The sequence below is a fragment of the Vidua macroura genome, chromosome 27 (assembly GCF_024509145.1).
Source record: "Vidua macroura isolate BioBank_ID:100142 chromosome 27, ASM2450914v1, whole genome shotgun sequence".
Classification (NCBI taxonomy): domain Eukaryota; kingdom Metazoa; phylum Chordata; class Aves; order Passeriformes; family Viduidae; genus Vidua; species Vidua macroura.
The window spans coordinates 5,069,421-5,089,927 of record NC_071597.1 but is presented as its reverse complement, the minus strand read 5'-3'; the positions used below and the strand labels follow the sequence as shown (position 1 = coordinate 5,089,927).

At 49.3% G+C, this 20,507-nt stretch overlaps 1 protein-coding gene across 2 annotated transcripts in view; it reads right to left on the bottom strand.

Annotated features, from left to right (window-relative positions):
* Window positions 1-20,507, bottom strand: part of MYO1D (myosin ID) — a 154,697-nt gene that overhangs the window by 42,664 nt on the left and 91,526 nt on the right. The window contains exons 21-22 of one of the 2 annotated variants that reach the window (XM_054000239.1): window positions 16,160-16,314; window positions 4,921-4,999 (exon numbers count right to left, since the gene is read on the bottom strand). In XM_054000239.1, the coding sequence (XP_053856214.1) occupies window positions 4,975-4,999; window positions 16,160-16,314 (180 nt within the window). In that variant the 3' untranslated portion in view covers window positions 4,921-4,974. Of the gene's footprint in view, window positions 1-4,920; window positions 5,000-16,159; window positions 16,315-20,507 lie in introns of those variants that run through there. The other variant, XM_054000238.1, reaches the window with a different exon arrangement.

The window sequence follows — 20,507 nt, the reverse complement described above, 5'->3', positions numbered from 1 at the left end:
AGCTAAAAGCCTAATTTTCCTGAAAAACAAACAGAAAAATTATCAAAAGATAAAGGCATCCCATAATTTAATGGTATCACTTCAAACAATAGCTCTGCCTGCAGTCAGAGCATGAAGCAGGGAGACCAAAAATGGGAATAATACATCACAAGTGGGGGAGAAAAAGGAAGTCTAAATGATGCAATAAAAAATAAACCATGTCTTTGAGAGACTCCAGTTAAACAAGCGAGGGGCCACATTGAGCATTCATTATCATTCCAGCAGCAATTCCCTGGAGACTCGAGCCAGCAGCACTGCAGCACACACCAAAGCAGGAGGAAAGAGCATTTTAAGTAGGTCACCAGTAAATATGATCACGATGGAGCTTTTTTTGTTGTTGTTTTTTGGTTGCTGTCAGTCACTGGGGGCCCTTAACCGAGGGAAATACTGGAGAAGGAAAGAACTGATGGAACAGCAGCGAGGTGGGCAGAATTCCAGGGAAAATGTGTGGCAGCCTCCTGAAAGCAGCTGTGTACTCCTGGGATCAGCAGCAGCACCACACGGAGCTCCCAGTATGGAACTGGGTGTTCAGAGGAAGGATGAGGACAGTGGGGAAATGCAGGTTGGGATTTTAAGGCTCAGGGATTTAATGGAATCAGAGCATTATCCTCTTTCCTTTCAGATTTCTTTGCCCACCTCTCAGGACTTGTGCTGAAGAAATCAACCTCAAAGCACCCACCCCAGTGACTCCCTGCCCAGTCCTAAAGCAGGGGGAAGGAGGAAGGGAGGGAGGGAGGGATGAAGGAAGGGAGGGAGGGAGGAAGGGAGGAAGGGAGGAAGGAAGGGAGGGAGGAAGGGAGGGAGGGAGGGAGGGAGGGAGGAAGGAAGGGAGGAAGGGAGGAAGGGAGGAAGGAAGGAAGGAAGGCAGGAAGGAAGGCAGGAAGGCAGGAAGGCAGGAAGGCAGGAAGGAAGGAAGGAAGGAAGGAAGGAAGGAAGGAAGGAAGGAAGGAAGGAAGGAAGGAAGGAAGGAAGGAAGGAAGGAAGGAAGGAAGGAAGGAAGGAAGGAAGGAAGGAAGGAAGGAAGGAAGGAAGGAAGGAAGGAAGGAAGGAAGGAAGGAAGCTCTGGGGACCATCGTGTGCTGTGTAGGGATGGGACAGAGATGGGAGAGGGAGGATGCCTGTGGCTTTGTGTGCTGGGAGGCCAAAGCCAAGGGAGGGATGGTGAAGGGCAGCAGGGTGCCAGCAGCACAGACAGCCCCAGACTGAGCGGCCACTCTGGCCCAGCAGGACAATGCCCCATTCCCAAAGCCCATCCCCTGCCCCTTCCCTTCCCCCTGCACTCCTGGGTCAAATGCTCTGTTTGGCACAGGATTCCAGTGGCTCCAGAGCAGAACCCCCATCCCCAGCTGCTCTGCTCCCACGTTTGGGTGGTCCCTGCTCTCCAGCCCCCCAGTGTCCTGCATGGCACTGACACAGCTCAGCTGGAGCAGGATCCTCGGGGGGACAGAAGGGGGAACAAAGGGATATCAAGGAGCCACCAGCTCCTGTGTCTTAGGTTGGAAATGCAAGATGTGGCTGGGGTGTGTATTCCATTGCCATCTGTCAGAGCTGGGGCAGCTCTCTGCTGCTCTTTGGGCAGTTTTCTTTATCTCTCCCACAGCCAATCCTCCCTCCAGGAGATCTCTGCTGTTCATGGTCAGTGAGTGTCCCTGCATGGCTGAGAAAATTCCATCATCCCATGGGGAGAGGCTCTGCCCAGGGGAGGAGCCAAGCATTCCTACCTGGATCCAATCTGACCTTGGAACAGCACAGCAGCCTTTGCCCACTGCATTCCCAGAGGAGCAGCTTTCTTCCCCACTGCATTCCCAGAGGGAGCCCAGGCCCATCTCCAGCAGCCCTGGAGCTCCAGAGGAAAACTCCAGCCTTGTCCAGGATCCTGCTCCAGCAGAAGCACAGCTGGCACTGCAGGAGGGCTGAGCCACCATGGAATGGCACTGCTGCCACCACCCTGACCCACAGGTGCCAGGGCCTGCTCTGACTCTGGGAGTGTTGTTTTGTATTACTGCATTTGTATTTTTCCTAATAAAAAACTGTTATTCCTACTCAGGAATCTTCACCTGAGAGCCCCTTAAATTCACAATTATAACAATTCAGAGGGAGGGGGTTTACATTTTCCATTTCAGGGGAGGCTCCTGCCTTCCTCAGCAGACACCTGTCCATTCAAACCAAGAAATGCTGTCACTGTCAGATGTTGCTGTTTGACACCCACATTTAAATCCTTCAGTCCTGCCCTGAAAACCAAACCAGCACTTTGCCTCCAAGCCTTGGCTGGAAGAGCCTGGGAGCAGCTCAGTGCTGGCCCTCAGGGACACAAGCAGAGATGGACATTGAGAAAATGATGCTGCTGGAAATCTGGGGCATTTCAGGAGTTCTCTGGAACATCTCCACACCTGGTGCATATCCAGATCTCCTTCCACTCCAGCATTCCCTATTAGTGGGAAGGAAAACAAGGCCAGTGACAACACAAAAGCTCATCCACCTTCGAGGCAGGGTCCAGGTTGGATGGATCTGAATGTGGAAGCATAGGTGCGCTTTGGACTTTTCCTAATTTTGGTTTCTCAGCATTGCACCTCCCAGATGAAATCCTTGAAGGAAAGGATGGATTGAAATGGGATGAAATCTGCAGTGAAAGCTGCTCCCTCCACACCCATTCCAGCCACAGACTGTGGGGCGGTGAGGGGCCCTCAAATAAACTCCTCCCTGTGCCTGCATGGGCAGCAAACCCTGAGGAGCTGGTGATCCTCCTGGGTCCAGCTCAGGATATTCTGGGATTTTGTGACCCCAAGAAGCTCCTTTTGCCAGCTACTTATCAACCCAGTGAATGTGGCAGGGAGAAAATGGCTCATTGTTCTCCCCTGGGGAGGAGCTGAAGGCCGAGCATCCTGGAGAGGCTGGGAGCCTCTCTGATTGCAGGGACCCCACCTGGACCCCCAGGAAAAGGCAGGAATCCCACATGGACCCCCAGGAAAAGGCAGGCTGTTCCTGTGTGCCCAGAGGACACCAGGGAGCTGCCCCAGAGCAGGAGATGGGGCTGGGGCTGGGGCTGGGAGAGGAGATCAGCACTGCAGCCACTCCTGGCACACCAACACCAGCATGTGGTGATGTGCATGTGGCACCTCCTGGCAGCAGCTCGGGTCTGAGCCTGGTGTGCTGTGCTGTCGGAGTCCAGCACATCCCTCTGGCTGCCCTGGCTGGCTCGAGACCCTGGCAGGGGGCTCGGAGACCCTGGCATGAAGTCAAAAATAACCTGTGGCTTCAATTTTAGCCCGTGGAAAACTGTCAATTTGAAATGAGGAATTACAAGTCATAAGGGTTTTAGTAGTGTGATATTTGAACTAACACAGGGTGGAAAAGTAGAATTTTGGGATTTTTAGAATGGGGTTCAAGGGGGTACAAGATGGAGGTATTTGGGCGTGTCCTGGCCTTCTTCTTCTTTGTCTTGTTCTCCATGTCTTGGTGTGGTGGTGACATTTTTCTATTGGTTTAAGGTAGAGATGCACTGTCTAACATAGGTGATGGGAATTGGTGAAGAAATTGTAAACATACACACGTAGTTTTGAGTCCTGGGAGCCGCCCAGGACTCGAGGCCAGACTGCTATGGCTTCTGTACTAGGCGGACCACGGCAGTTCAGAGAAAGAATATAGAGATAAGAAGAAATAAACAACCTTGAAAAAGCACAATTGGAAGCATTCCAGGCTCCTTCTTTGGCTGCATTCGGGCTAGGGAAGCAAAGACTTTAGGATCTCTCTTGGGGTCAGCCTGACCTAGGAACCCCGAGAGAAATCCACACTGTGCTGGGAGCTCTCCTCCTCACATCCCCACAGCCTCCAACCCCTGGTGTTCAGGCAGCCCAGGCTGGCACTGGGATCCCTCCCAGCCCTGCCCTGCCCTCAGCCTGGTGCCTCAGCACTTATCCAGGCCAGATCCTTTAAGGTGACATTTTCCACCACAGGATTTTTGTTTTTTAAGCACCTCGAAGGGATCCCACAGCTCAGAGCCCAGCACAGAAAAGAAAATGAGAATAACACAATTCCCAGAGCTTTCCTGGGAGTGGGACAGTTGCACCATCAGGATCCTGCCACCACATCTGGTGGGGAGAGGAGCCCAAACTCCAGCTGCCTCCTCTGAGTGGGATTTATCCCAGAATCCCAGGATGGGAAGGGACCTTAAACCCCACCCAGTGCCACCCCTGCCATGGCAGGAACACCTTTCACTGTCCTAGGCTGCTCCAGCCCCAGTGTCCAGCCTGGCCTTGGGCACTGCCAGGGACCCAGGGGCAGCCACGGCTGCTCTGGGCACCTGTGCCAGGGCCTCACCTCCCTCACTGTGAAAAACTTCTTTATCTGGGGAAAAAAAAATTGGGTTTTCCACACCAGCACTCCCCTCTGTTTTGTTTTTTTTTTCTCTCACTTAATTCAGCATAATAACGAATTGTTGGATAATAATTTGTATAATAAATTATTACACCCAGCTCTGGGCAGGAGCAAAGTCTCAGCCTGACTCCAGCAACAAAGCAGATTTACAAGAAATTTGCCTCAGCTCATCCCCAGTGCCTCTGTTTTCAAAAGGGGGAAAAAAGCAATGTTTAAGCAACAGCTAATCAAAAGTGATTTAAGGATCTGAAGGGCTGAAATGGAGCCAACACATTAAAACTCACCACAAAATTACCATAAATGCACTTATGCAAATCTTTCTTATATTACATCAAAAACCCAACACAGCTTAATTTAGGAATTTGGCAGAGCAAAGGGGAAAGAAAAGAGCCATGGACCAAACACACTCAGAAATTTGGGTAAAAAATGACAACCTGGTGTAGGAGGATTTGTACGGAGAGCAACACTGCAGACTCAGTGGATTGAGTTGATCTACTTCAGTTTTACACCAGGAACATGATTTTTTTTTTCCAGCCTGCTGTACAGCACAAGCTTTAACCTTTAGCTCACAGATTCAGTTCTGTATCTGTTGCAAAAAAAACAAAATAAAAGCTCTAAAATCTATCAAGTAATAAATGGTTTTGCCTTGTTTTTCCAATACAGCCATGTTTCAATTCTAATTTATTTGACCTCAGCTTCAGAAGGAATTGTTGGGAGCCAATATTTTTGCCAAATATTTAGTATCTGATTAAAAAGCTCTTCAGACATTTCCATAAATGCCAAGCCCCAAGCTCGGGGTCTTCAGCACATTCAGATTTTATCAGTGAGATCCTCCAAACATCCTGAAAAAAACCCAAATCCAAACCTCCCCTCTAAGCATAACATTTGAGCTATGTGAAAAATCACTAACTGGAGTCACTAAATAGACTGAAATCATTAAATAGAATAATTTTCTGGGATCCCAGTGACTCCTGACAGAGCAGTCACAGAAATGCCTTCTGGAGAACAACTCAAATCTGAGCTCAGGAGATGCAATGAGCTGAGCCAGAGGAAAATGGGAGGAAAGGAAGCTGAAAAGAGCAGTTTTGGCTCTGCTGAAGATGCCACAGAGCAAAAGAACAGGAAAGCTTTGTTAATGTGTATTTTCATGATACTTTGTTTTATGTAAGAATGTAAAAAGTGGCTGGATCAAATATCTAATATATTAATCAATATCAACATTTAATATTCTCTTAAATATTAAAGAGAAAAATGCATTTTCCCTTATTGTTTCAAACATAACCAACCTACTGATCCTCTTTATTTTATTAAATTTCCATGTCCCTAAAAATATTAAGGCCTTGAAAACCATTGCTGTCCTCATTTTTACAGAAACCTCTTTGGGACTGATACTGAGAGCTCTCCCCAAACTGAAGGAGTGCAGTTAAAGGCAAAGCTTTTCCTAAGCTTGGCTCAGGCTCTGGCCCATGGAGCACATCAAGACTTTATTGGGAATAATGAGAGCCAAGGTGGGAAACCAAGGTGGGAAACCCAGCCTGAAGTGTGTCACTGGGAACAAAGGGGCTGCACAACTCCTGGTAAAGTTTTAGCATCACTCACGAGGCATTTTCTGTGCCTGAAGCTTTGTGAGCAGCTCTTGGTGCTGCCAGCCCAGCCCAGCCCCTTCCCACAGCCCAGGGAGGACACAGAACAGCCTGGGCTGGGATCCCAGAGTGGGAGCAGAGGAGCTGAGCATTGATCTCAGCAGAAGCTGCTCAGGTTGGGAGCTCTGTGCTGACCCAAACCCATCTGTGTCCATTGTGGCTCCCAAAGGGCTGTTTACAGCAGCAGCTCAGGGCTGCACACCCAGGCTGTAGCCAGGGGGGTTCTCCCTCTCCAGGAGCTGCCTCCCAGCTCCACATCCCCCTGCCCTCCCACGAGGGCACATGGCACGAAGCTCAATCCCCTCCCCAAGGCAACCCAGAAGGTGCAGGCTTTCTGAGGCTGAGCTTTGGGCTGCTCCCAGTGCCCAGCCCGTGTGCCAGGGCAGCTGCTGGGGCAGCCCGGCTGTGCCAGCCTGGCAAGGCTGGAACAGAGCCCGGGCAGGGCAGCCCGGGCAGGGCCATCTGCCCAGGGAGGGAGAGGCTCCGGAGCCGGGCTGGGAGAACGAACCAAGGCAAGATCAGCACCATGGACACCCCTCAGTGGTGCAGCCACACACGGAACCCGCCCCGGGGCTGCGGGGGCACAGCTGGGCATGGCCCTGGGTAGGGACGGTTTGGGGTGACTGGGAGTGGGGCTGGCCCAGCCTCATCCCCACGGGTCCAGCTGTGAGAAGCAGGTGAGCAGCACTGACAGCAATGAGCCGTGGAGTGCCCAGGTGTGCTGAGCAACCACACAGGGACAGAGGGCACACAGGGGCACTGCATGAACAGGAGGGGATCAAAGACTGGGCTAAAGAACAAGAAAATCAGATGTCTGAAGCCTTCTGATGTGACAGGGTGTTGCTCTGTATGGGCTGGAGCTTTCTGAAATCGTATGGTGACACTCTGTGTATTGAGGCCATCTCAACTGTGACAGCCCTGCCCAGAAAGCCTGTCCTGGGCTGACCCCAGAGCCTGGGCACCAGGGGACAGCGATTGTCCCCTCTGCCCCGCTCAGGTGAGACCCCACCTGCAGAGCTGCCCAGCCCTGGGCCCAGCGCAGGAGGGACCTGGAGCTGCTGGAGACAGCCCAGAGAGGCTCCAGGATGGTCCCAGGGATGCAGCAGCTCTGCTGGGGAAAGGCTGGGAGAGCTGGGGGTGCTCCCCTGGAGAGGAGACAGGGGGTGACCCCACTGTGGCCTTGCAGGGCCTGAGGGAGCTACAGGAAACACAGAGAGAGAGGATTTCCAGGGGATGGAGGGACAGGCACAGGGAATGGCTCCCACTGCCAGAGGGCAGGGCTGGATGGGAGATTGGGAATTAGGAATTGTTCCCTGGGAAGGTGGGCAGGAGCAGCCTGGGACAGTGGAAGGTGTCCCTGCCATGGCACAGGGGTGGCACTGAATGGGCGTTAAGGTCCCTTCCAACCCAAACCATTCTGGGATTCTGTGATTTTGGGATGCAGCAGAGGATTTGGGGCTATGTTTGTACGCTCCAACACTTCTTAGGAGATGCTTCCTGCTTCTGTCAGGTTTTAACAGGGGTAGGGTGATGGTTCATGGAATCATGAATCATTAAAGTGGAAAAGACCTTTAAGATCATCGAGTCCAACTGTCAATCCAGCACCCTGTTCATCACCCCAGTGCCACACCCACACGGGGTTTTTGAACATTTCCAGGAAAAAAAAGAAGTGTGGATTTGTGTCAAACTTTCCAAGTGTTGAATGAGCACTGAGAGCTGCAGCTCAAGATTGAAAATAATAATTTGTGATAACGAGTACACTGAACAGAGCCCAGAGCCAGAAAAGGAAGAGGTTTGTAATATTTAGGAAATATAGGAAAAATCCATATTTAGAATAGTCCAATATTTAGGAAATATAGGAAAAATTCAAAAATAGGAAAGTTCCATCTTCCTATTCCCACATCAGTGCCTGTGCTGAAGGAAATCCCCAGTTCCCAGCACCAAAAAGGAAGCTGGATTGGGAAGGGTGGCTGTGGGATGTAAGATGCAGGAATTCCAGATCCTCAGGGGTGATTACCTTAATTGCTTTCTGATCATAAATGTCTCAAGAAGAGCAGGGAGCTGGACAGAGCCTCATAAAATGACACAGAAAATGCTGAGGGTTCTAAAAATAAAATGTTCATATTTAGGGGTCTGAGGCTTCTGAAACCCTAATGGAGGAGCAGGAGGAGGAGGATGGCTTTGAATTTTCTTCTCTAGGACTGTCTCACCTCTTCTGACAGTCTCAATGCTGTTTTTTCACCAAGACCACAAAAAATCCAGCTTTACCCTAGTGCTTTAGCTTGTCCAAGGATTCACCAGTTTAACCCAGCAGATCCTTTAGCTGGAGACAGGGAATGAACTGGGAAACTCAAAGAACTCTGCAAATGTTCAGTGAGAACAACCATCATTTGTACAATATCACACCGGGGTGGTGGGCTGGAGAGCACCTGTGGCCACTGGAGAACACCTCTGGTCACCGAAGAGGATTTTTGGGTCACTGGAGATCTATTTCCCAGGAATTACAGTTACTGAAGAAACCTGGGTCCAAATTCACGAAGTAATCCAGGATTTTTAAGTGCCCTGGGGAAGATTTCCTGAACACAAAACAACTCCAGGAGACCCCAAGCGACACCATGGGAATATCAATCTCCTTCAGCACCTCAAGCCCCAAGAACTTCAGTTTTACCAAGAGCTCCCTCCCAGGACAACCCTGGACATGGAGCTGTGGCATCCAGGAGCTGCTCAGAGAAGGGAAAGCACCAAAGTTACACAGGGCTGCTGGAATAAAGGATAAAAAGGAATGAAACTGACTCCTCTTTCCAGAGGGTTTTGTACAAAATTGCTGCTGGCATACAATGGTAACAGGGGACAGGCAGATCAGGGGAGGAAAACTTACCAATAAATCTCTCTGGACTCAAAGAAAGACCATGAAACACAATTAATTGTTACTATTTGTGTTATCAGACACAAGAATTGACTTTTAGATGCAGAGGCTGGGACTCAAATAAAGGATTCACACAAACTCATCAGCCTGGTGAGAGCAAACCCCTCCCTCAAGCTCATTACATTCTCAATATCACAAATCCAAGACTGAGGTGTGGGAAATGAAACTGTAGAAAATTCTTCAAGTCTGATAGAAGGTTTACATAGAATGTATCTGTGTGTAAACCTTGAGATAAGAAATGCTGGCTCAGAAATGCCATGGAACAGGACAGACATTGCTGAGAGAGAAATGGAACTAGAAACAAGTTTCAAAAGGTGGCCTTGCAAATAACACTAGATACTTCGGAGAAATAAAACTATGAAAGATGCATTATAATAAGATTCATGAGGGGTAATTTCAGATGATTGGCTTTAAGGCATTTACAGCATGGTGTAGCAAAAGCTGATAAGCCAAGGAACACTTATAATGTATTGTAATTTTAAAATAGTTACCTTTTGATTGTAATAGTGTAAATTATAACATCTCTATTGTCTCACCCTTCACGTAACACTGAAAATAGAATAAAAGTTTTGAAAATGCCTCTCAGTTACCCTATCTCTGGGTCAGAAAAGGGCTTAATCCAACCCTAAGGGAGACAAATATTTTTTTCCATGTTAGGAACACATTGAGAAGTGTAACAAAAAGTACTTTTCCACAGGAATGTGAGCTGGGGAGGCTTCCCTGGCCAGGGACCCACTCAGAGATGAAGGATGAGCAGCAGCAGCAGAGGGAAGATGAGTTTTAAGGAAGGGAACAATCCTCTTCTAAGTTCCTTAATGAGTTCCCTTCCCACGGGACAAGTGTTTGGAAAAACTCAGTTGCAACAAGAGTTTTCCAGGATGTAAAAGAATTAAACCAGAGACAGTCTCAGCAGGGTGCTGTAATTCCACCCATCCATGCCCTGGAGTCACTCAAAACAACAAATCTTTCATTTGTTTTCCAAGGAAAACTCATTTCTCAACCCAAGTTACAACTGTGAGGTCGACAGAGGAATTACCAGAGCTGATTACTGGGGAATCATGGAATGGGCTGGGTTGGAAGGGACCTTAAGGATCAGCCAGTGCCATCCCCTGCCACGGGCAGGGACACCTTCCACTGTCCCCAGTGGCTCCAAGCCCTGTCCAACTTTATAAACACCATCAACCAAAGGGAAATCTTAGCTGAAGCCTAGAAATCTTTTTGAAGTCACAAAGACAAGCCAAGAGAATTAGGCCAATATTTCCAGTTTGTTTATTTCCCCGTTTATTTTGTAAAAGGAAAATGTTTTCCCTTTGCCACTGCACTTCTGCAGGGTCAAGCACTTGGTGCTTAAAAGCTGCTACCTGGGGGTTCAGGCTACCCCCAAAACCCAGCAGAACTTGCCTAAAAATGGATTATCCTTAAAAATGATGGAGACCCCATCAGCTCAGGGATCTCCTCAAAGCTTAAGCGGCAGATTGTGATGCCAGGGATGCCACCCCTCCTCGGAGGGCAGGCTCTGCCCCACGACATGGTTATTTCCTCGGGGAGAGGCTTTGGGAGCCTTGCTCCTGTTCTCCTGAACAATCTGGGCTCCTCCTCCTTCCTGTGTCCCCAGATCCCATCATTAATATCCCCATGGTCCCCTCCCGACTGTCGCTGGCTACATGGAAGATGCTCTTGGTTTAGCTCCCTGAATCTCAGTAGTTAATCAAGGTTTCTACCAGAGAAAGGTAAACAGCTGTAAAAGAAAGGAACAATCTTAAACTGATTAAAATCAGCCCAGTTCTGATAGGAAAAAGCATCTTCATATAACAAATTGAAGGTTTAACCCCTGATCACGCGATTCCTGGGCCTGAGCCAAAGGTTTGTCTCTCCACATCAGTGGAAAAAAAATAAAATAAAAAATCTTGAATCTATTTTAATCAAATTATTTGTGTTCCAGACCAGGCTGTTTACTGAGCTGAGTTTTTTTTCCCCAAACAATCAAAATCACCCCAAGTGGAATCTCCTCTGGCTTTGTGTACAGTCAGGACCAAAAACGTACCAAATGCTCCTGCTCTCTCACAGTGGGCTGAAAATGGGTATTTATGGGGTGTTTGTCTCCATCTCCTCTGCATTCAGACTAAATAACAAAATCACTGCTCAGCTCCCCTCAAACAGCATCTCTGAGATAATGGCAGCAGTTCCATCCTCACACGTTTCTGTGTTTGCAGAAGCTCTGTTTGCCACCACTGGAGCAAAGAGCAAACACCAGGAAAAAACATCTGTGAGTTCTCTTCTCTTCTCAGATCCAACCTCCCAGATCGCTGCAGCTCTGGGGAGGATTTACCTGACAGTGACTTCTGCAGTGCAGGGTGTCAGGGGAACAACGCCTCATCCCCAGATTGGAGCAGTTCCAGTTCTGTGGCTGAAGCTTTGAATGCCAGGGAAACAGCAAAGTGCTCTTTTTCCCCCTAAAAAATGCTTTTCTGAATGCCCTGAGGTGTCTCCTCCAGCCCCAGCTCAGCTTTGGGTTTCCCTACACCCACCCCAAAGGATGAGCAGCCTCTGGTGACCCCACCAGCTGTGACCCCACCAGCTGTGACCCCACCAGCTGTGACCCCACCAGATGTGACCCCACCAGATGTGACCTCGCTTCTCCCCTCGCAGGCTCCTGCTCTGCTCAGAATTCAGCAGAAAAAGCTTTAATCCCAGTTGTGTCCCCATGTGCTGAGGGAACCACAGAGGTGTTTTGGGATGTGCTTCTCCAGGCAAGTCTGGCCTGGAATTGAAGCCTGGGAAGCCTGGGCCTGTTTCACCTGGTTTGAAATCTGAGGGCACAGATTTTTTTTACATCTCTGTAGATGTATATACACAGAATTTCCTACATTTTACATAAATATAAACGTATTTTTCCTCAGTTCTTGCAGATATTCTGGGCACTGGCACAGGGTGCCCAGAGCAGCTGTAGTTGCCCCTGGATCCCTGGAAGTGTCCAAGGCCAGGCTGGACAGGGCATGGAGCAGCCTGGGACAGTGGAAGGTATCCCTGCCCATGGCAGGGGTGGCACTGGGATGGGCTTTGAGGTCCCTTCCACCCAAGCCACCCCAGGATTCTGGGATGTGTGCCTATCTATGTATATACATGGATTTTCCCCAATTTACATATGTAATTTATGTATAAATTCCACCTGCCCAGCCACATTGCTGTGTTACAGTGACACACGTGCAGGTGACACTAAATCCAACACCCAAACCTCTCCACTTCCCCAGCCAAAGAAACTGCTGCCACCTCACTCATGCAGTGAAATGCAGGGATGGAGCACAAGGGCAGCACTTAGGGCAGGAGGAAGGGACAGGGGGAATGTGATCTCCCTGAGGACCACCAGGAGCCCCAGCCCCTGAGGCAGTCTGAGATCCCCCTGGGTGAATTCCTGCTCCATCAGTATGGAGCCAACGCTCCAGGGTAAGGCCCAGAACTATGGAAGATGAATCCAGGGCACACTAATGATTAAAATTGGCTGACAGGTCCTAAAGTGCAATGGAAAATATAAAATTATCCTCAGGCAAGTGATTTTCTATTGGAGTTGTGCAGGGATTGCTTTTGACTGCTCTTTTAACTCTCCCTTCCCTCCAGGAATCCTGGAAGGAACCCAAGGGCTGTGGCTCAGCCAACGTGGGGATTAGGGAACAGAAAGCACTGGAGAGCAGGGCAGTGACTCCCCGATCCCAGCGCGTGGGCAGCCAGACAGAACAAACCCTGCCTGCTCCCAGGGGGCAGGGAATGACCCCTGGGAACAGGATGGGCCTTGGGCACCTTCCCTGGGGACACCTGAGCACCCCCAGGGCTCAGACCACCCACACGGGGAGGACCCCACACAGGTGGGAGGCACAGCATGGTGAGAGCACAGGGAGGTGACCACAGCTGGGTCATCTCAGGTGAAAGGCACCCAGAAAGTCCTCAGTGCCCTGCACTGCTGACTCCAGACATCTTCTACAGCCCAAGGGGCCATGAGGATGTAAAATGGAAATGGCAAATATAATCCTGCCCTTCTACACCCACCCCCTCTCCTCCAAGAGCCCCTCAGGTCCCTTCCCCTGAGCCCCAGCACTGGCAGGGAGGCTGTGGCCACACCCAGAGCTCCCAGGAGCTGCTCCCTGCCTTGGCACACCAAGGACCAGGGCACTGAACTCTGAGCTACTGCACAGCACTTTGCTTCCTGCTGGGCACCAAGGGCAGAAACATGACCCAGATTTCACACACCTACTCCTGCAAGGGACCACGGATCCTCCCAGCTGCTCCAGGCACTCACTGCATCCCAGCTCTCCAGGGCTCTGGCAGGAGATGCCCATCCCTGATGTGGAGACAGCCAGGAAATTCCCAGGGGAGCTCAGGCTCATGGACACTACACACTGCTTTGCAGGCAGACATGAACTTTCTGTGGCCACTACATCAACACCTCATCCAGCTTCCCATAATTTCTATTGGGAATTCAGCGGCATTGTAAAAAAACCCCAAATCCAGCTGACTCAGTAGAAGCGTGACTTGAACTCCTGCTAACTCCACTAAAAATGTTACAGCTCACAGCAGCCTCATGTTAGTTTTCCCCTGTATAAACACTTATTTGTGAACCACAATCTCAAAGCAAGACAATTCCTACCAGGAATAACTTTTAAAAGACACAGCTTCATGAAGCTTTCATAGGTGATGCAAAGAAACGTGAACTCAGGCAAAACATTCCGAAATGTGAAGCCTTTGTGCCCAAAAGCAGCTGCAGAATGCAGCATTGAGAGATGTCACCTCTATAATTGCTCTAAAATGTCCAAGCTATTTCTTGCTGAAAATGTCCAAAATTCCCAAATAGATGTGTGAGCATTGATGTTCCCAGTTCAAAGAGTTTGGAATAAAAAACCCAACAAAACTGATAGAAAGTATCAGAATGAGAAGGTTTGGGTGTCCTCAGCTCAAGTGACACCAGCAGCCTCCTCCTCCCCTTTCCTACACCACAGAATGGCACTGAACCCACATGATTTTTTTACACACACAGTTAAAGGATCATTACCTACCACCACCCACACAGCCACAGGTGCCTGTGACACCTCAGCCCTGCTAAAACCTCCCAGCAGGGATTCAGGATGTGTGCTGAGATGGCTGGAAATTGCTTTTAATGTTCAGAGAGAGCCCTGGAACCCACGGGAGCTGCTCCCACACCCCAGGGGGAGCAGAGCCCTTAAACCCCACCATGGGTGGGATCTTCCAAGCAACTGAACTTTTAGGCTTGAGATTTTCCTGCTGGCTCCAGCCTTAGCTCACAGCGAGCACCTCCTCGGGCAGGGCAGAGAAACCCGACCCCTGCCGAGGCACACGACCCGCAGCTAATCCTGGCTAATGAGGAATTCCCCCAGTGCCTCTGCAGCACAGGGTCAGCTAATCCCATTCACTGACAGGAGTTTTTGATGCTAGGAAAATGGTAAGTGATGGAAAACATGAATACATTCCTGAATGTTTTGATTTACAGATATTGCTTTGAAGAGGGAAACCATGACATTTATATATTTGGGAAACAAAATGCAAGTTGTCCTGTGCATTGCCCTTCATCCAGGAGCTTTTATTGTATGTTGGAGAAAAAGGGGCTTCTACAGCAGCTCTCCCATTTACCCAGCTGTGCTGAGATTTGTCATTCCAAGCACTAAAATAATGCTAATATTGTGTTAAGTGGAGCTGATCAGCACATAAATGTATTTAACTGCCATTCTCCTACAGACAGTGATTAGATTAAATCAAATTCTTTTTAAAGATAGAAATGTCACTGTTAAATCAGTATAAGAAACTGGAAATCAGCAGTTTCCACCTTTAGGAGAATGGTGCAACATTTCAGGCTCATGGTCACAACATCCTTTGTTAAAATGAAGCACCTCTGCCTGAGGCTGGGTGGGGAACAGGTGACACAAGGGCTGGTGCTTGGGGGACCCATCTGAGCAAAAGTAAAAGCAATTTTGGATAATTGGACACTGAACACAGGAGCTGGAGTGTCACCAACAGTGTCACAGCCCATCCCCACACCAGAGATCTAGCAAAGCCCTGAGGAGCATCAGCCACCTGAAGGTGATGCTGGATGGAAGAGCTCCAGGGACTTCCAGGCTTCCCAAACAAAGTGCATTGCTTTACAGAATCTCCTGAGCCTTCAAGAGCAGCTGCCTTTGACACGAAACAATATTTAGGTAAAACCAAAACTAGAGAATGTTTTCTGTTGCTTTGCAGCACCAAATTTCCCCAATCAAGTTATGCCAATGCTGAGAATCCATTTCCAATGGACTCAGCCTCTGCCCAAAGAAGCAGGGCCAGTCCTGAACTTCACACTATGGTGTGAAGTAGCTGGACCAGCTCGGTCTTCTTGAATTCATGGAAAAACACCCAGGGACCTAAAGGGACCAAAATTCCCTCTCGTTTTCCTGATACTCACAGCTCTGTATGAAGATTTACCTATAAAGGTTCTCTCAGTTCTGTGGGGCTTGTGAACAGCAAAGCCAAGGCTGCACGTGCTGAGCAGCATCATTCCTCTTGGGAATCTCCTCTGGAGGAGCCAGGGAACAACCCAAAGATCTGCTCACTCCATAGTCTGTTTCTCCCTGGAGTTCCTTTCTGTGCCTGGTGCTGGTGTGGGCAGCTTGGAATTCACTCCTGGGATCCAGGTGACTCCTGCTGCTCCAGGAGCTCAATCCCAGATACCCCCATACCAAATCACCAGCTTTGGCTCAGGGATTTACAAGACAGACAGACTTCAGGGAGCAGAGGTGACATTGCACAGCAATGATTTATTGCTCAAGCAATAAATCACCTGCTGGTGATTTATGGTACTGGGGCAGGGGTCAATCTGAAAGAAAAGCTCCATCTTAATTTTAAGTATGAAGAGTTTGGCTGTAGGAAGTCCTCAGGAGCCATTGTGACACACCCCAAGTGCACCTTCAGTGACATTTGTCCCCCAAACACCTGTGGCTGCCACACACATACAGGGAAGGCAGAAGAGGCAACAAAGAGTAAAAAGTGTGTCCCAAAAACGCCAGGAAGAAAGGTCACTGTGGTATCCCAAGAGTGCAGTGAAGTACCACAGCTCCAGCTGCAGCCCAGCAGCACAGTGACTCCAGGGATGATCTCCACTTTGGAATAGGTGTCCAGCAGCCCCAGCCCCAGCACTGACCTCTTGAAGTGACTGGCCAGGACTCCCACGAGCTCCCCGATCCTGCTGTCGTTGGAGGGGTCATTGCTGAAGAGACAAACGATGAGATCCTTGTTGTCTTTGGTGTGGAACACCACGAGCTGGTCCTTCCCATTGGAGACACTCAGCCCCACCAGCTGAGGAGAGAAAGGGAGAACAATGTTGGCTGTGCTGATATAAAAATGTTGATGCCTCTGGATCCCTGGAAGTGTCCCAGGCCAGGCTGGACGGGGCTTGGAGCACCCTGGGACAGTGGAAGGTGTCCCTGCCCATGGCAGGGGTGGCACTGAATGGGCTTTGAGGTACTTCCAAGCCAAGCCATTCCATGATTCCATGATTGCCTGTGCCTTTGCCACTGCCAGGCTGGTTCTCTCCTCTCCAGGATGCTCCCAACCGCCACCAGGGAGCTGAGGGGTGGCAGTGGGTGGGTGTTCCCCCAGCAGCTGAGCAAGCAGAAACAACAGCAGCTCTGTGGAATTCAGCAGCCTGGGAGGTGTGAGAGAGTGTCTCCATCCAGCCTGGGATGGCTCCCAGCAGCTCCTGTGTCACTGCTGTGTCCCTCTCCCTCCCCAGGGCCACGGGGCACCCACCAAGGATGGCACCAGCTGCTCTCCCAACAGCCCCAGGTAAAAGCTCTCCCCAAAACCTCCCCTGGCTGACACCACTGCATCCCACACTCATCGGGAGTCTGCTCAACAGCTTCTCCAAGCCTCCACACTCTGGGAAACCAAAGGTATCTGATGGCCTCAGGGGAGGGTTAGGTGGGATACTGGGAGAATTTCTTCACTGAAAGGAGTGACCAGCCCTGGCACAGCTGCCCAGGGAAGGGGTGGAGTCTCCATCCCTGAAGTGTCCAAAAAATGTGTGGATGTGGCACTGGAAGATGTGGTTTGGTGGTGCTGCTGCTGGACTTGATGATTTTAAAGGTCTTTTTCAACCTGAACAACTCTGTGCCACTGTGATTTGCAGGTAACAAGAATTTAGGAAGAATTTGAGTCACAAACCCTGCAAAGCCACAGTGATTCCCATGTTTAGGCATGGATTAAGGTCTGTCTCTTCTGACAAAACAAAAAGGTGCAAGGGTTTGGTTTGGGTATTTTATTTTATGGCATTTTCTTCTTGTCTGTTAAGTAATTGCACCTGGCTCATCAAAAGCTTTGCGATCATCTCACAAAGGAAAACCAGGGAATTTTTAGGAGGGGCAATCTGGGGGCACAGGTTACTCAGAAGAATATTACAGAAAGCAAAAAAAAGGATCTGTGTTGGGGAAACAATGTGTAAAGAAAGCAAAAAAAAGCCTCAAAAGGCAAGTACAGCAGAGCAGAGAAAAGAAAATAGAATAAAATAAATAGAATATAATAAATGGGATAAAATACATAGAATATAATACATGTGAAAAATAAAATAAAATAAAATAAAATAAAATAAAATAAAATAAAATAAAATAAAATAAAATAAAATAAAATAAAATAAAATAAATAAAATGGTGAAAGGATGATGTGTACAAAGAGAACACAGAGGACTTTCCCTGTCCATTAAAAGGCTCCTTTGAGAGGAGGAATTTGCATCCAGGAATTTGCAGAGGGAAGCCCCATTCCCCTACAAGTGAGAGGCACCCATAAAGCATTTTGTTGAAATTACAGCCTCATTATTCCCTTGTTTAGGGGAAAAGGCTCTTGTGTCCCCCAGTCCAGCTGGAGATTCCCAACTCCTGGCAGCCCAGGGCCCCCAGGGGTTCGGGCTGCTCCCCAGGTTTGCTGCAGCACTCACAACGTGTTATTTCCAAGGAAGCTGCTCCAGCAGCTCCGGATGCCTCAGCCAGCCCAGAAAAGCCCAGCCCAGCCACAGCAGCGTGCTCTGTGCCCTGTTTTCAGGATCAGACTCCATACAAGGTCCAGTCCCTGGGATTTTGTTGGTTTGTTACCCCAGGAATGAAGGACAGCAGCTGCTGATCCAGAAACCCCAGGCAGGGCCCTCCTGCTACCAGTTGCACCAGCACAGGTGGAGTTTATTCCAAGTTCAGGCTATTTTGGGGTTATGAAATGCTTTCCCAACAAGCTCCACCTCATGCACAGGCATTGACAGCTGCCTGGCTTTATAGTGTCCCTTAAAATTAATTTACATGCTTAAATACCCTCCCGTGAGCACAATAGCACCACAGGGACTGCTGCCATCAAGGTTTTAAATGTGCAGCGAGTGTGAAAGATGAACAAGTCGCAGTGGTGGATTTGAAAAGGTAATTTAAACATTAATTATTCAACAGAACCCTGTTAGGAGGCCAAGAGCCCTTCAAAATCTTCCAATTTCACCCCTCCCCACAAGACCGTGAGCGAATAAATGCAACACAAAAGAAATCATTTCAGAGAAGGTGCTTATCTCAGTATTTACCAACACTAATATTGGCCCTGCTTGAAGAGCAGGAAAAAATCCTCAGCTTCTGCAGAACATCCTTTATTATGTTCACCACTGCAGGGGAGATAGGGCTGCTAGAGCCTTTCTGCTGCTTGGGTGCCTTTTCATTCCTCTCAGCCATTACCTGTTTGGTTTTAATTCAGGTAAAAACAAGAAGGTCACTGTGTATTGGTACTCTGAGGTGATGCCAGAGTGCTGGCAGATGAAAAATCCACACAGAGAATCCCCCAAAGCAGCATCTTCACGTGGAGAAACCAGCAGGGCTGACAGGGAAGCTGTTGTTTGTCAGGTTGTGTAGAGAATGGCACATTCCTCATCCAGAGCTATGGGATGGTTTGGGTTGGAAGGGACCTTAAAGATCACACAGTGCCACCCCTACCATGGGCAGGGACACCTTCCACCATCCCAGTCTGCTCCAAGCCTTGTCCAACCCGGTCTTGGGCACTGCCAGGGATCCAGGGGCAGTCACAGCTGCTCTGGGCATCCTGTGCTAGGGCCTCACCTCCCTCACTATAAAAAATTCCTTCCTTCTATCTAAGGCAAATCAAACCTGGTTTAGTTCCCAGCCCTTCCCCTGTGCCAGTGCAGAGCCTGGCACTGTGCAGGGACAGGAGAGACTCCACCCATGGCCAGGCAGACCTGGCTCTGGGACATGGGGAGCGATTTCCTGGGCTGAAAACAAGTTTGTGTGTGTAGCAGCCATCAGCTGACTGTCTCCAGTGATATCTCCATGGAAACACCACCCCTGAGGATGCTGCTGTGTTGACAGGGCACTTCTGAAACGCTGACAGGATGCAGCAGAGGAGCAGGCAGAGGATTCCAGGATTCCAGTCTGGTTCACCTCTGTGCATGGGAAGGACAATCCCTCTTCCCAGAGAACACTCATCAAACGCAGGACAGGGCTCCATGGATACACATCACTACTGATGTCATTATTGTCCATTTGCTCCTCAAAAAACCTTCACAGCATTTCAAACCATTGCTCTTGTCCCAGAAAGGAAGGAATTTCTGTATCACTGACCAGCTCCATCCACTGCCTCCCTCACATGGTGGAAGGGCTTCCATGAGAGGAGGGATCAGGCACAGAAAAATGGGGAGAGTGTGCAAGGCAACTCAGGGGTGGAAAAACAACACAAATATAAACATAAGGTAACAAATATGAAACATAACTACAACAAGGAACAAATAACTGCTTGAAAGGATTGACTGTTTACCAGAGTTAAATCTGAGAAATCCTGGCAAGAGAAATACAAATGGAGTGGCTATGATCTGGAAGGAAGTAGGTTTAGATTGGATATTAGGAAAAAATTCATTCTTGTGAGGGTGGGCAGGCCCTGGCACAGGTGCCCAGAGAAGCTGTGGCTGCTCCTGGAACCATGGAAGTGTCCAAGGCCAGGCTGGACAGGGCTTGGAGCAGCCTGGGAGAGTGGAACGTGTCCCTGCCATGGCAGGGGTGGCACTGGATGGTCTTTAAAATTCCTTCCAATCCAAATTCCATTCCATTATTCTATGAAATATTTTGTGTCCTGTGTATAAATCAAAGGCACCCCAAATTCTCCTCCTCTCCTCTTCCTGCAGCTCAGGGGGCTCTGGATCCATCAGCAGGATCAGTGCCCACCCCAGTCCCAGAGCAGTGCAGGCAGGGCTGGGGCTCTTCCCCAGGACACAGGGCAACAGAGCTGGACTTTTACACCACAGAATCTACCAAAGCTCAGTTTAATCGAATTTCCACCCTGGAACATTACCTTGACGACCTGTATGGGTCAGCAGAGGACCTCCTGGACCCATCCCTCCTGTGCCAAGCACTCCAGGACCCCTGGAATCTCAAGGACTCCTGCTCAGGTCAAAGAAACTGTCTGGCCAAGATTCCCTGTGGTAGGTTACTGAAGGGAATAACTGCAGATCTACCAATAAAACT